Below are 15,237 nucleotides of genomic sequence, written 5' to 3'. Positions count from 1 at the left end.
TTCAGTTGATGCTTACTAAAATTTAAAATTAAAAATACTTGAACAAGTTACAGCGAAAGTTCAAAGAAACATATAGGAATACAAAGACTGAGAGTCAGTGTCTTGGTTAAGGACTCACCTGTCCCTTAAATGCATCGATGATGAACTGCAGGGACTGAGGCTGCACACACTCGATACACTTCTGCACCACATGGTTACCGTTCTGGTCTTTCACACACTTCAGGACGTGGCCGTCCAGCTCCCGTACCATCTCATTCTATTAGGGGGAGAGACAGACAAACAGAAAGCACCACCAGGATTCACGGCTGATAAATGCCAAGTTTTCCCTGCTAAACGTGGTAAAAACATGAAAGGGCTGAAGGATGCACTGACGTGTTTCAAACTGGAAGTTTTCCAGGGGCCGAGTGCTGAGGTGAAGCCTGCGGTGCTGCAGAAACCACCAAGAAAAATACCGTAGCAAAATGAAGACGAAGCACTCAGTTCATTACACGTCAGTGTCCCCTTAGAAGTCTCCAAATTTAAGACATTTCACTGATACACAACTTCACTGCGCATCCCCCATCCCCTCCTCTGCTCCCCTGAAAGAGACATCTAAAACACCCAAATTTCACCAACTTTTTGTGTATCAGCTTCATATGTCACTAAAATGGGGTCAGCATCAGGATTAAGAACTTACTAGTATTTTACACAGGCAAGGTAATATTGCATGATAATTAAGGAAGCCAGGAAGATAAGGTTTAGATATAACTAAGTTAACACACATGCAAACTAAAAGATTTAGTTTGGAAAACAGAGAATGACAGTTTTTGGGAATTTAATAACACTCTAAAATTGGACGAGACCAGTCTTGCAACTGACACAAACCCAGGCATTTCAGGAGTACAGCGTACTCTAAAATACCTTTCTGGAAGAAAATAATTAGTAAATCTCAGGCCAGAAGTGCCAGAGTCTGGGCTACCACCCACCGCCCTGCCGAGTGTGTCACCAGCTTAGCCCAGGCTGGACCCAAAGGGAACGTGGATTCCTAAAGCCTGTCTCAGTTTTTTTAATTTAATATAACCTACATGGAGATTCTTGTATTACGATTCCCAACACCTTTATTAGCGAGCTTGCCTAGCGTCTTTCATTCAGTGTTCATAAACCCTAGAGGAATTCCTTTATTAATGAGCTCCGAGCGGGACTCTGGCCATCATCCACATCTCTCCAGCGCCAGGGCCTGGCTCGACGGCTCTGGGAACTCCTCACACATCTCACTCTGCTGGAAAGCAGAACACTGACCCACAAACCAGAGCAGTGATATCTCAGCAAATATTCAAGGCAAAACCCTGGCACCGTTTCCTTCAAGGGATTTAAAAATATCTTCTAATTCACCATCATTCTCATTTTCCGCTACACACATAATCTGATTTTGGGGAATTAACAGAGAACCAACACCATTAACAATTAAGTGGAACAAGGAGGTGACAATGAGACCCAAGCAGGGTGTCACGAACTTCGCATGCACATAAAACGTAACAAACACGCCATAAACCAAACCAAAAGAACAGCACCCACAAGAGGAACAGGAGGTCGCAGTCGCCACCAAAGGGCAAGGAACGTTAAACATCAAGAAGAAAGTTAAAATTGAAACTTACAATTACCTGCTGGTCTGGGGGAATGAACTCCAGAGCCTTCTGGATGACGCGGCAGCCGTACATCTGCAGGGCCAGCGACAGCACGTGCCCGCGGATCCGCTCTGCCAAGGCCAGCTTCTGCTCCAGGCTGCCAAACTGGGGAAGATGATGAAAACCAGTCACTACAAGGACAAAAACCCGCACGGGACGGCGGCCCTCCCACACTGAAGCGTTGAACGAGAAACGCTGTGCCTACTGAAAAGAGAGAAACCACCACCCACACCTCCGGGGATGTGAAGGGGCACAAGCCAGACACCTGTTCTGTGTCTGTCAGATGTGTCCAACGTGTGAAAAGCTCCAGAGCCAAAGGTGCCGGAGCCACCAGGGTGACGTGTCCCTGTTCACAGACCCTTGGTAGGGTTGCTACAAAATCACGGGATAAAAGAACCACCAAGGCTTGGTGGAGCAGGAACAGACCAGTTTCAAGGACAGACGGGTGTCTGGCCAACCTCCTGGTGTGAAAACACAACACTTTCTTCACTGGGAAAGTTTCTCTTTTGTTCCTAAATACACAAGCACTGACAATTCAGCACAGACTCCTCAAGAAGTCTTCTTGGACCCGCATCTCCTGCGTACGCTATTTCCTCCTACACCTCTTGCACCTCAAAGCAAAGCGTTACTTTCCAGATGTATCTTCATGAGTCCCACACCTCAGTCACCCCCAACAGGAATGATGAGACCACAGAATCACAGAATGGTTTGGGTTGGAAGGGACCTTAAAGTCCATCCAGTCCCACCCCCTGCCCTGGGCAGGGACACCTCCCACCAGACCAGGTTGCTCCAAGCCCCCTCCAACCTGGCCTTGAACCCCTCCAGGGATGGGGCAGCCACAGCTTCCCTGGGCAGGTGACATCACTGCTGACAGATATCCACTGTTTTAGCCAAATAGCAGGGTTTCTAAGAGCTTGTCCAAGACCTCGGGAGAGCAGGCACCCCAGAAGGCTCGCAGGGGAACGCAGACTTACTTCAAAGAACTTCTGGATGACATAATTTCCAAACACATCGACCATCAACTGATAAGCTGCCTGGAGGATCTCGTTGAAGACAAGCTGCCGTTCTGCTGGGGTCGCACGCTCCAGCTTCAGCTGAATAAACCTGAAAAACAGGGCTGGTGTGATGCCACTGGCACATACGCCCTCCACACACTGCTTAATACAAAGCCGTTCAAAAGCCTCATACACCACGTTCTTCCAAACCATAAATCTTTACAACACGGTTGCGCTACCTATTCAGCAATCTGAAACCATGGGTGGTCACAGCTGTGGAGGTCCGGGGCCACACATCGTTGTTGGTACCCTAAAAATCTCATTTCAAGGAAAGCGGATCTCAATAGAATAATACAGCAAGGTCTCGCATCCAGGGGGCTCTTTAAAATGAGTCAAGCTACACCAGTGGGACCAGAGAATAAATCAGGAAGCAAACAAGCTCCTCTTTAGAGGAGAACCTCCTACTACCAGCATTTGTACCCAAACGATGTTTAAAAAGAAGGGTCTGTGTTACACCACATGGCTTTTCACACCTCCTTTTTTCCCCGTTCTGCCTCTCCGCTTCATGATGCAAACGGCAAAGGACGCTGACTCAAGGAGGCTCAAAGTCCCTAAAGCCCAGAGCGCAAGGGTCCCCACCTGGATCCGTGCTGGTCTTGGGAGAACTCCATGATGTGCCCGGCGATCTCCCTCAGCTGTAGGTTGGGGTAGCGGTTATTGCGGAAGTCCTCCAGCAGCCTGCTCCGGCCCGAGGGCATCACGTCGGACATGCCGTAGCGCAGGCGGGAGGAGGGGAAGAGGGTGCTGCTGGGGCTGAAGAGGCTGGAGGCGCTGCTGGCGCTGCGGTACTTGGCTTCCGCTCCCGGAGCTGCTGAGATGTAACGGCCGCTGCCGTTCGTCAGCCCCCCTGCAAGTCACCAAAGGCTTCAGTTACCACCCGTGCGTGCTGTTCAACTTCTAATTACTCCCTTTTCCACCCAGGAGGGTTTCTGCCACGGTTCAGGTAGGAAATATTTGCAACTAAGCTCAGCAAACTGCCCCCAGCGTCACTGTGATGGGGCCGTGTCCAAGCAAGTCCCCCCCGTTCAGGCGGGGACAGCTTTAAACTTCAGCAAAGAACAGACTCTAACAACTTAAGAGCTGTTAGACAACTTTTAGAACAACTTGTTCCTCAACTCTCTCCTTCCTCTCTCCAAACCGTCTAAACCAAACTGTCGATCCCACCGCTCGTTAACTCCGTGTTTCTAATTACCTTATCCTCCAGTCTCAGGTTTTTTCACCTATCCTGCTGTCGTGGGAAGGACCGATTTAAAAGAAACGCAGTGGAAGGGGGCACACGGAATTAAGACAAAATTAGGTAAGAAACAGGCAGCAAGAAGCAAGTATAAAACTTTTGGATATAAAAAAAATTATTATTAAATACAGGTAAATAACAATAAATAAAAAATTATAAATATATATACATTTTTTAAAAATGCCATGCTTTCACAAATTCCCTAAAGATTTTCATCCGCATTAAGAGAGCCGCTGAGTTACCCAGTAACAGGTACGGGGAACCGGTAATGATTCATCACAGAATTAAGGAATTCCAGGCGTTGACGGGAACCAACCGACACCTTCAAACGCCGTTTCTTGCCTGTAATTTTTTGAACTGCGCTTCAGAGCTACGGCATGGGCTACGGCATGGGACTCTCCCCTTTCTCGCAGGGCTCGGGATCCCTCTGCTGGTCAAAGACCGCAAGATGCCTTGAGCGAGTACGGTTTTTCCTGGGTGGGACAAAGTCCTCCCAAGAAAAATGTTCTTCTCGCATGGGAACCTGCCACCCGAACCGCGGGGCAGCGAGGGCAAAGCACCTGGAAAAAAAACAAAAAGCTACGAGAAGTCTTGGCAAAGGAGGGAGGATCTTCAAGGCAAACACGGGGAGGGCTGTCCCCAAAGAGCAGACCTTCTCCTGGCAGCCGGGAGCATGACGGTGGCTGAAATGAAAACGTTAAATAAAATATATATAAAAAAGAGCTGAGGGAACTGAACTGCACTCCTCAGCTGTCAATGCCTGAAGGAAGCTCCTGTGCAGGAAACACCTCCGAGTTTCTGATAACGGCCTAATTAAGTTCCCCTGTCTCAGAGCGGGGCAAACGTGGGCTCACTTCTCCAGAGCTGGTGTCAAACCTCGAGAAGGAGACTCGAGAGCTTCTTGTTCACATCTCTCCCTTCTTCTCTGCCAGTGGCGTGGCCGTTGTCTTCTCTACCTACCCCACTTCTTAATTGAGCAAGAACTCCGAAAAAAGACCAAGCGATGTTCCTTACAGCTGGAAGGAGCAGGGTATTCAAAGGAACAGTAAATCACCTCCCAGGTAAAGGAAAGCCAACAGCGAGAAGCTGGGCAAGGGCACACTGACATCTTCCAAGAGCTCAGAACCACCAGTGGTTTTTTGAAAGCCTGGAGCAGTAAGAGCCGTAGCACTAACGCGCTGAAGTGGAAAACTAGTTCCTGATCATCTGCGAAGGGCGGCAGGAGGAAAGGTTTAGCACTCAGCCCCTTATCGCCTCGCTAAGAGGGAAAGCAGAGTTTGTGCAGAAAAAGCCTTCTCTGTCAGAGGTTTTCTGAGGAAACCCTTCTGATCTTCTTGGATTAATTACTCCAGTTTTCTACCCATCTCCCTTCCTTCTGATGGAGCAGGTCTCTCCATGATGTCCAGTATCATACCAGGAATTACGAGACCATGTCGAGGACAGATTTCCCAAAAGAAGCAAGCGCTTCTGAAACCCTCCTGTCTACCAAAGACCAGAGACCTTGGAGCACCTCAAGCTCCTTTATGCCATGGTGTGGCTGGGAATAGAGTGATTTTGCCAGATCCCAGATTTCGATGGAATCTTACCAATAACTACAATGAAACACCTCCTTGTTCAGGAGCAGTACATGAGGCTGGAAGCTCCTGAAGCTCTTGGGGACACCAGGAGGGACACAAACCTCAGAGAAGGGACATGGCTCCTGCAAGCTGTTGGCACTGATGGTTTCTCCTGCATCCTCTGCCAGAATGACCTTCAAAAGGGGGGGATGCAAACCGCATGGAGACATCCTATTGTGCCAACACCACGCCGGCCACACAATACACTCTGCATGGACAAACCACAGCAAACCAGTGCAGCATTTGGGGCATGGAGGTTGTAGAGCCATGACAGCCGTGGCGTGGCTGTCTCTGAACATACTGACCGTGTTTTCTTAAAAGCGTCTGGGATACAACAAGAAAAATCTGTATCTGGGGAGGGCGAAGGGCACAGACTCTTTATCCCGGGGACTCCAAGGTGGATACGTTACTCAGACTCACTGCATTTTGTGTTTGAAATGGTAAGTCACCTGCTGGGACACTCGAGACAGACCTTAACCTCAAAGAATTACTGATTTTGGGGAAAAAAAAAAAAACAAAGGACAATGAAAAGATGAGTCAAAAAAGAAAACACGGGGGAAGACACACAAAGGCTGCTGGCTGAAAACAAAGCATTTCTTAAACAGGCTTCCAGGGGACTTTTATAGGGCCCCTCAAATTGCTCTGCAACACCAGAGCTCCCGGTATGAGAAATACCAGAACAGTGGGAAAAAAGGAAGATGAAAGACGGCAGGGGGAGAAGTCATCGCTGCTGTGCCCTAAGGAGGGCTCAGGGCAGAGGGGCCTGGTGTCACTGCCCCAACCTGTCCCCTCCTGCACCAGCCACCCAGGGAGATGCAGCCTCACACCCCTCCCAGTCGTCACAGCTAACTGGTTACCAACTCCCAGCCAGTTTTCCCAAAAAATCTCTCATAAATTAAATTCCCACACCAATCCTGCCTTTTAAATTACTGCTTGGGGCAGTCCTCTCCCAAGCTGCTTCTGCAAGAATATCATAAAATTAAACTAATTACCTATTCACTCTACATCCTGATCCCCATCCCAAACTGGGAAAGCCCAGAGCCGGACACGTTCAGCCCAGCGTGGTAAGCGTGTCTATCAAGACCACACCAGCTACACACACGTGGGCTGACACCCCCCAGCTTGTGGGGCTACACGGACCCACGTGAAGTGGAACCAGCCAAAATTAAACGTTATAATTAAAAAATATATATATTTAGTAATTTATAATTCTATAGTTTTGATCAATACTGGGGAAGAAAAGGGCCTTTAGCACCTCAAAGTGTGTATTTATTTAGTTGCTTTATCCCAGGTGTGCACAGCTGCCTACACCTGGGAGTTCAGAGTGTGGATTCATCTCAGCCTTCCTCCTCCAGCAGCTCTTTTCCTAAGAACGGGCTGCGTGGTTATTTCAGGTACTTGCCATTGCCCAGACGTTTCACAAGGTCACTTTACACCACCAGAAAAGAACGAGCTTGATAACCAGCCCCCGTTTTTCACAGCTACGAGCCTTCATGAGGCCGGGAGAGACGGAGCTGAACACACAGCATCAGCCCAATAAATGAGCCACGGAGAGTGACAAAGTCACACCCACACTTTACACAGCATTAAACTGTGGATTTGCTGATGGCAAGTCAGATTTAATGCCAACTTCTTATATCGTGGTGTAACCCTGAAATCAAAGGTACCTGAAGGGACTCCCCCGGGCTGTCTCCCCCACGTAACACAGTGTGGGACGTGGTGCCAAACCTGACTGCTCCCATTCCCCCTCTCCCAAACAACGCCTTTGAGTGTTCCCATCTGTCCTTTCGTTTTTAGATATTTAGAAAGACTCCACATCCTCTTTATCACAAATTACTGGTATCACTCCCAAACTGAACAGGAGTCAGCCTCAATCTCCTTATAAGCAAAGACAATGCCTGTTTTATGCTGGGTTTATAGCATTAAAACTTAGTTTATAACCAAAGGAAACTACAACTACCTTTAACACCGTCTTTCACTACAGGTGAAAGAGAAACTTTAAAAAATTAAATGACCTTTTACGGATTTTAAGGTGAAAACCACTAAATGCAGAGTTACTCTGGCAGAGCGTTTTCTTGCCGCATCACCCAGCAGGAAGCCAGCCCCGAGGGAACGGGCCTACAAGGAGAGGAACATCCTCCCGAGCCGGGAAGACCCACGTTATTGCTCTGGGGCACGGCCCGTTTCTGTAAACGGTACCTCACTTTCTACCCAGAGTTTGTTCTCAAACAGATTAACCTTTCCCTGATGCAGTTTTTTTAAGATTCATTGTTCTGTTTGCCTGCAGGGGCAACAGACTTCTTCTAGTGCCAGGCTTGGAACCTGGTGAGTCTTCAGCATTAATTTATTGTAGCCATTTAACTGTCAGCGTAAGGACTGTACAGCTGCATAAATAAAGCTAAAACCCTTCCAATTTTATTAAAGCTCTGAAGAAGGAAAGATGGTAAATCTAAACTTGATCTTGAAAAATGGTATTTATTACTATTCCATGCTAACCTTTAGCCAGAATCAAATTTATCACACTTGCGTGTAATAAACATGATAAATATAGTATTTGCTGAGCGTGTATATGCACGGAAAACTGTTGAGATAACCAAAAGTTCTGTTAAATCCAGACAGATACATGACAGAACCAAAGCAAAGTGATTTTTTGAACAAGTATTAAATTATCTAGTGCAGATGCAACGAATAACCTATCTTGTGTGTTTGTGAGGCCTGGAAATGAACGCTTCAGGAAGTTCAGATGAGCGTTGCTTTATTATTTAATATTTATTTTATTGTATGGAAGAGCTCGGGGCCAGCTAGAGGCTCTTCCAGAAGATGCAGCTTGCATAAAGTAACGTATCTTATCAAAATTAAGGCGGCTTCTCCCATGCACTAATGAACTTTTGATAAGGCCACACTGATGGGAAACTTTCAAAAGCAAACTCTCCAAATCCTCAGCTGAAAGCTCAGATAACGCTGCTCATTGTGGTTAAAAGAATAAACTGCATTCCAAGCTCGGTAAATTATTATTGGAAACTTAATGGGTGTTTTAAAAACCATTTGAGAAGTTTAAGGATGAGCCCTACGTATCAGTTTTGTTCAAGGATAACATGGAATTGGTGCCGTTACCGAGATCTGGGTGAGAAAAGCAGTTAGTTTTGAAACACTCGGAACTGTTATCCTTAATTTAGAGATAGAACAAGGAGGAAATGCAGAAACCTCCCTGGTTAAGAGCTGGACTGCGAGACGCAAACACGTACCGCAGGTGCCACAACTCCCACTGTGCTGTTCCTTCTGCAAAAGCCAGGACCCGCCACCAGCACGAGAGCGGGGACTGGGCGGCAGGAGCGTCACCTCCCCACAGCGAGGTGTCCCATCCCTGCGCCAAGGGACAGCGAAGCAGGCAGGCGCCGTGCTGGGACACCACGGCTCTTACCCAGGTTTAAACTGGAAGATGATCCATGTGAAGATAAGGAGGGCGGTGGAGTCTGGGAGTGGCCGGGTCCTTGGCTGGGCAGAGGCATTCCCACGGGGCCAGGAGAAGATGAAAACCCCAGGCCGTTATAAAAACTGTGTCCTATCGGTGTCAAACTGCTGGACGTCCTCTTGTAGAGATCACTGCTCCCCGTGAGGGAGTCTCGGCGGGAGCCGCTGCCCGTGTTGGAGTTGGCAACTGAAAGGAGGAAGAGAGGAAAATCCCGTCATGTCAATGAGCTGCTGAGAGAAGTGGCCGGAGAGGCAGGACATCGGCACCCGGGGACAGCTCACGGCACCCGGCTCCTCCTGTCCTGAGGGCGCTGCGTATGCCCAGACAAAACACATTCATTAAAAACTAAGCAGAAATCACAGAATCACTGAATGATACGGGGTTGGAAGGGACCTCTGGAGATCATCTCATCCAACCCCCCTGCCAAAGCAGAGTCCACCCAGAGCAGGTCCCACAGAATATGTCCAGGAGGGTTTGAATGTCTCCAGAGACGGAGACTCCACCTCTCTGGGCAGCCTCTTCCAGGGCTCTGCCACCCTTCCTCCTCAAGGGGGAACTTGAGAAGTTCCTCCTCATGTTTAGATGGAACTTCCCGTGTTCCAGTTTGTGCCCATTACCTCTTGTCCTATCCCTGGGCACCACTGAAAAAAGACTAGCCCCATCCTTCTGACACCCACCTTTTATTTATTTGTTTTTAATTATATTTATATAGTATATATATGTATAAATATATACTTATAGGCGTTGATCAGATCCCCCCTCAGTCTTCTCTTCTCCAGACTAAAAAGACCCAAGTCCCTCAGCCTTTCCTCATAGGAGAGATGTTCTAGGTCCCTCATCATCTGTGTAGCCCTAATCCTTGATTTAAAAAATTAGCTTCAATCCTGTCTTTGCATTTATAGTTTTGTAGCTTCTATACCGACAGAAGACATCAAGAAAAACGCTCCAAAACTCTATGAGCAGAAAGATCAAGAAGCCCAAAATCCACCTAAAGGAAGCAGCAGGAGGAAATGACGGCGAGTGTTGGCTTTTGGGGCACGAACACTTAATGCTTTGCTTGTGAACCCTCAGAAGAAGGTTTGTGTACTTCAAAGCTCTTTCCCCCTCAGCCCATGACTTAGTTTAACAGAAGATATTAGTTGGCCCTACAAGCAATGCCTATTTATTCTGCGGCCATTAGGGCTAAAACAAATCCAACACGAGATTTGATCTATTGGTGTTGACTTAAGAGCACGAACAGCTTCGCGTACATTTACTCGAAATCCTTGTGCTCACCTTTCATTATATTGGAAAACAGCTTCTGTTTGCACCAAGCTTTATTGAGATGGAAATCAGAATTCAATTTAACACGTAAACCCACCACTGTTTTGAAGAGCTGTCTTGACAGTCAAATACAAACTCTTTAAATGCACTGTCAACTTGAGGAGAAAAAAAAAAAAAAAAATCAATTTTGCATTAAAATCTTGTTTAATAAATAGTGAAATTGTTCATTGTAATGAACTAATCATTTTTCATGACTGCACACAAGTTCTATTCAAAAATGCCTCACATTTTTATTCATTGATTGAGGGAAAATAAGTTTGTGCATCTTGGCATCGAGTAAACTAGTAATTCAATCGAATGAGTTAAACAAACCGAAGAGGAAGAAGTGAATGTTGTGTTTACCTGAATCCAAGAGGGTTCAAATTCTCAGGCTGGGTTTAAGAAAAATATTTAGGATAAGTTTTACTTAAAACTGTGATTTGAAGCAGTGACAGTATCTCCCTCAGTGTTTTCTGATGGAGCAGGTTCAAGAGGCACGTTTAAACTTGCCCTTCGCACTGATGAAAGCAGGAAAGTTCAGGACATAATTACTACCTCGGAGACTAAGCAGTAATTAAAACAGTTGTTCTACTTCAAAAAAAACAAACCTAAGGAAAAAAAAAAAAAACACAACCAACCCACAGACATCTTTCTGGTCTGGTTTTATTCTGAAAAAAATGTCATTGTCTCCAACTGCCTAAATACCAAATCAATCCAAACCATGTATGTAGCATTTCTTGCCACTGCAATAAGTGACTTTTTTTGGTGTATGCCAGGAACAATTCCCAGAATAAAGCACGGAAATCACCTCAGATCAGTTTGTTGGTTTTTTTTGTAAATCACAAACAGTTACTTAACCATTACTCTGTGGTTAAGAGTTAGCACCCGGATGGGTACCACTGTGGGGTCAATCCCTGTCAGTCCGGTGTCTCCACCAGGCACGAGCAAGCACAGGCAGGGAATCACAGAGTCACAGAATATTTTTGGTTGGATGGGACCTTTGAGATCATCGAGTCCAACCAACAACAAAAAAAAAAAAAAAGAAAAACGAAAAACAAAAAAAAAAAAACAGACCCAAAAAATCCCAGAACACCAACACCAAAACCAAACCAAACACCCACAACCCTCCCCCCCCAAACAGACACAACCCAACAATCTCGGGCACTAGAGCATGCCCTGAAGTGCCATGGCTACACGTTCCTTAAATACCTCCAGGGATGGTGACTCCACCACCTCCCTGGGCAGGCTGTGCCAGTGCCTGACCACTCTCTCAGTGAAGTAATTCTTCCTGATATCTAATCTAAACCTCCCCTGCCCCAACTTCAGACCATTCCCTCTGCTCCTGTCATTATTCCCTTGGGAGAAGAGGCCAACACCCACCTCTCTACAACCTTCTTTCAGGTAGTTGTAGAAGACAATGAGGTCTCCCCTCAGCCTCCTCTTCTCCAAACTAAACATGCCCAGTTCCCTCAGCCTCTCCTCCTATGACTTGTTCTCCAGACCCCTCACCAGCTTGGTGGCTCTCCTCTGGACACGCTCCAGCAGCTCAATGTCCTTCCTGCAGTGAGGGGCCCAGAACTGAACACAGCCCTCGAGGTGAGGCCTCACCAGTGCCCAGTCCAGAGGCACCATCACTGCCCCGCTCCTGCTGGCCACGCTGTTCCTGATACAGGCCAGGATGCCGTTGGCCTTCTTGGCCACCTGGGCACGCTGCTGGCTCATGTTAAGCCGGCTGTCCACCTAAAATTCAAAGCTGTTTAAAAACTTAATCTGTAGCAATGAGGGAACGACTGATAGTGTGTAGAACAACACAAATTCATTACTTTGCTACTTCTAATATATCATCTGAGAAGAGAAGTTTCACCATAAAGTGCTGCAGGTTTTGAAAGCAGGAAAACTTTAGCACCAGCTCCGGCATGGAGCCAACTGGTCCTAGAGCAAGGTCCTGCACCTGGGACAATCCCCAGCACAAACCCAGGCCCAGGGGGGAATGGCTGGAGAGCAGCCCTGAGGAGAAGGACTTGGGGGTGTTGGTGGGTGAGAAGCTCCATACACCCCGGCAACGTGCACTGGAGCCCAGAAACCCCCCCACATCCTGGGCTGCATCCCCAGCAGCGTGGCCAGCAGGGCAAGGGGAGGATTCTGCCCCTCTGCTCCACTCTGGGGAGAGGAGTGGGGGTCCTGTGTCCAGCTTTGGAGTCCTCAGCACAGAGGAAGGACACGGAGCTGATGGAGCGGGGCCAGAGGAGGCCACGGAGATGCTGGGAGGGCTGGAGCCCCTCTGCTGTGAGGACAGGCTGAGAGAGTTGGGGGGGTTCAGCCTGGAGAAGAGAAGGCTCCAGGGAGACCTTAGAGCCCCTTCCAGTCCCTCAAGGGGCTCCAGGAAAGCTGGGGAGGGACTCTGGATCAGGGAGGGGAGCCATAGGAGGAGGGGGAAGGGTTTGACACCGAAAGAGGGGAGATTGAGATGAGATGTGGGGAAGAACTTCTTTGGTGTGAGGGTGGTGAGAGCCTGGCCCAGGTTGCCCAGAGAAGCTGTGGCTGCCCCATCCCTGGAGGGGTTCAAGGCCAGGTTGGAGGGGGCTTGGAGCAACGTGCTCTGGTGGGAGGTGTCCCTGCCCAGGGCAGGGGGGTGAAATGAGATGATCTTTAAGATCCCTTCCAACCCAAACCATTCTACGACTTTCCCCATGAAGCAGCTCAGCTGCTGTTCTTACCTGCCGTCCCGAATCCCCCCAGCGCAGAGCCCAGCGTGGCACCCAGAGAGCTGCTGCTCCCGAAGCCCAGGGAAGTGTTGGCCGGTTGGGCAGAGCCCTGGGAGAAGAGGGAGCTGCTCTGGGAATTGCTGCTGAGAGAGTTGTTGCCGTAGAAGGAGCTGGATGCCAGGTTGTTGGTGGGCTGCTGCTGGGGCTGAGGCTGGGGCTGCTGAGTTCCTAGAGGGCGAAATGGTCCGTTTGTCGTTCCTGCCAGGCCGCCCGCGGCACCGTTGGCCGAAGCTGCAGCCGCTGCAACCGCTGGGGAGAAAATAATTGGAAGTATAGACTGAAAAAATCCATTTTCTAAGAGTTTTGAAGGTTGCTTTCATTTACTCTACATTTTTTGCTCTCCTCTCAGGATGAAAATCTCCCTTTCCCATCAAACTCTGTATAAAGTCTCTTTACTTTGTATCTCAGCTCCTCAAGTTTTGCACGGAGCCACTGAACACCGACAATGCCTTGTTATTATCACTGCTGCTGGTGTTGTTAGAGCTACACAGATCAGACAGACAGAAACGGTCCCTTTCTCTTAAGATCAAAGATCCCAATCAATACAGCAACATCCAATTAAGAAACACAAGTTTTGAAATAAGCAAAATTGTCCTTTAGCGCACGAAACACAATCCTGCGGCGCTGCCAACATCAAACCCAAGTGCTTTTGTTTTTCAGCCAGCTCCAAAGTAAAAGAAAAAGCAAAATAAACAAGAACTACAAGGAAACAATTAAAAGGCCTATTTCATAATCTGTTCCTAACACTGGCAAGGACTGCTTACACGCACAGATTCTGGCTGAAAAAATCCTTTTCAAGACTTGGACTCCCGAAGAACCCTAATAAACCCCAAAACCACTCACGGCAGAGGCCAGGCACATAACATTTTATGTGAGGTGATCATTTGGGAGTCCTACACCGGCTAAAACCTTTTATTACGCAGGAAACTAGATGTCAGCAGACACAATTAAATAACTGTCACGAAATTCTGCAAAATAATAATAAGAGTTTGTGCGACTTTACATCTCTGGGGCTGCTCTGGAGGCTCAGTCCACGATGCGCACAGAGGATGCTCTCAACAACGACCCCTCCGAGGGATCTCGGTGAGGGCAAGAGTGTCATCATCGCCAGCCCAGAGCACCCCAGGTCCCCCCCATTTGCTGGGGACGGAGAAGGTTTGTCACTCGAGGGGACTGGGACTCACCTGCCTGCGCTGCGGAGGAGCTGATGATGACGGGAGCGGGGGCGACCAAGCGGACGGGAGCCCCCAGGCCATTCCTGGCCCCTGCGTTCACCACCAGAGCACCGGTTTGGTCGTAGTAAGCGGCGGGAGCCAGCACTGGGTACCCTGGAGAGGCAGGTTACAGGGGCACGGGTAAGGTAATGAGCTTCAGATGAGTAGTGTGCAATAAGATCCTTAAAGGAAAATCTGAATAGAAAAAGAAACGCACCAGCAGCTCTGCTTCTCTTGAAGCAAAAAAAAAATAATTAAAATATCCATATTAATAGTCTACAACTTGATACTGGTAAGACCTTGAGGTAGAGAAGACTTTTTTTCCCCCAAAACCTACTCTACCAGCATTGCCCTCTGCGTAAATTCACTTATACAGATGAAAAGTCTATTTCTATGTCTATAAAGGTCTGTTTGACCAAAAGGGCTTGGAGCAACCTGCTCTAGTGGAGGTGTCCCTGCCCATGGCAGGGGGATTGGGAACTAGATGATCTTTAAGGTCCCTTCCAACTCTAACCATTCTATGATTCTATATCTAAAAAGTTCTATTTTCTGTATCTTAAAAAGGTCTAAAAGCACTCTTTCTTTTCCATTTTAAGCACAACGTGTGCTGGGACTTTTCATATCTGACAACACCCTGCGCTTCCAAAGCTCCCACCGCACGTTGAAGTTGTTCAGCGGGGACACACACGCAAACAAGACATGGAACTAAAAGTTAGCTATTTGTGAAGGAATGTATTTTAAAGTATTCTTTAATATATATAAATAAAAACTCTTAAATCGAGTATGTTGGTGACACACAAAGCACCATGTTTTCAGTAGTATAGAGCTATTTAGGTTCCTCGCTATGGAATTCTCCAGTTTCATAAAATTTTCAGGAAAAGGTGATTCTCCCTGGTGGGGTCACAAAGAGAATGT

General features: G+C 47.7%; 1 protein-coding gene across 1 annotated transcript in view; it reads right to left on the bottom strand.

The window, feature by feature from the left end:
* PUM1 (pumilio RNA binding family member 1) overlaps nt 1-15,237 on the bottom strand; it is an 88,867-nt gene that overhangs the window by 11,296 nt on the left and 62,334 nt on the right. The window contains exons 12-18 of the mRNA XM_074162048.1: nt 14,293-14,436; nt 13,061-13,357; nt 8,991-9,227; nt 3,299-3,566; nt 2,639-2,768; nt 1,641-1,769; nt 119-256 (exon numbers count right to left, since the gene is read on the bottom strand). Coding sequence (XP_074018149.1) covers nt 119-256; nt 1,641-1,769; nt 2,639-2,768; nt 3,299-3,566; nt 8,991-9,227; nt 13,061-13,357; nt 14,293-14,436 — 1,343 coding nt within the window. The remainder of the gene's footprint in view (nt 1-118; nt 257-1,640; nt 1,770-2,638; nt 2,769-3,298; nt 3,567-8,990; nt 9,228-13,060; nt 13,358-14,292; nt 14,437-15,237) is intronic.

This window comes from Numenius arquata, chromosome 21 (genome assembly GCF_964106895.1).
Source record: "Numenius arquata chromosome 21, bNumArq3.hap1.1, whole genome shotgun sequence".
In the NCBI taxonomy this organism is placed as follows: domain Eukaryota; kingdom Metazoa; phylum Chordata; class Aves; order Charadriiformes; family Scolopacidae; genus Numenius; species Numenius arquata.
Note: the sequence above shows the minus strand (reverse complement) of the source record. Positions and strands in the feature narration are given on the sequence as shown.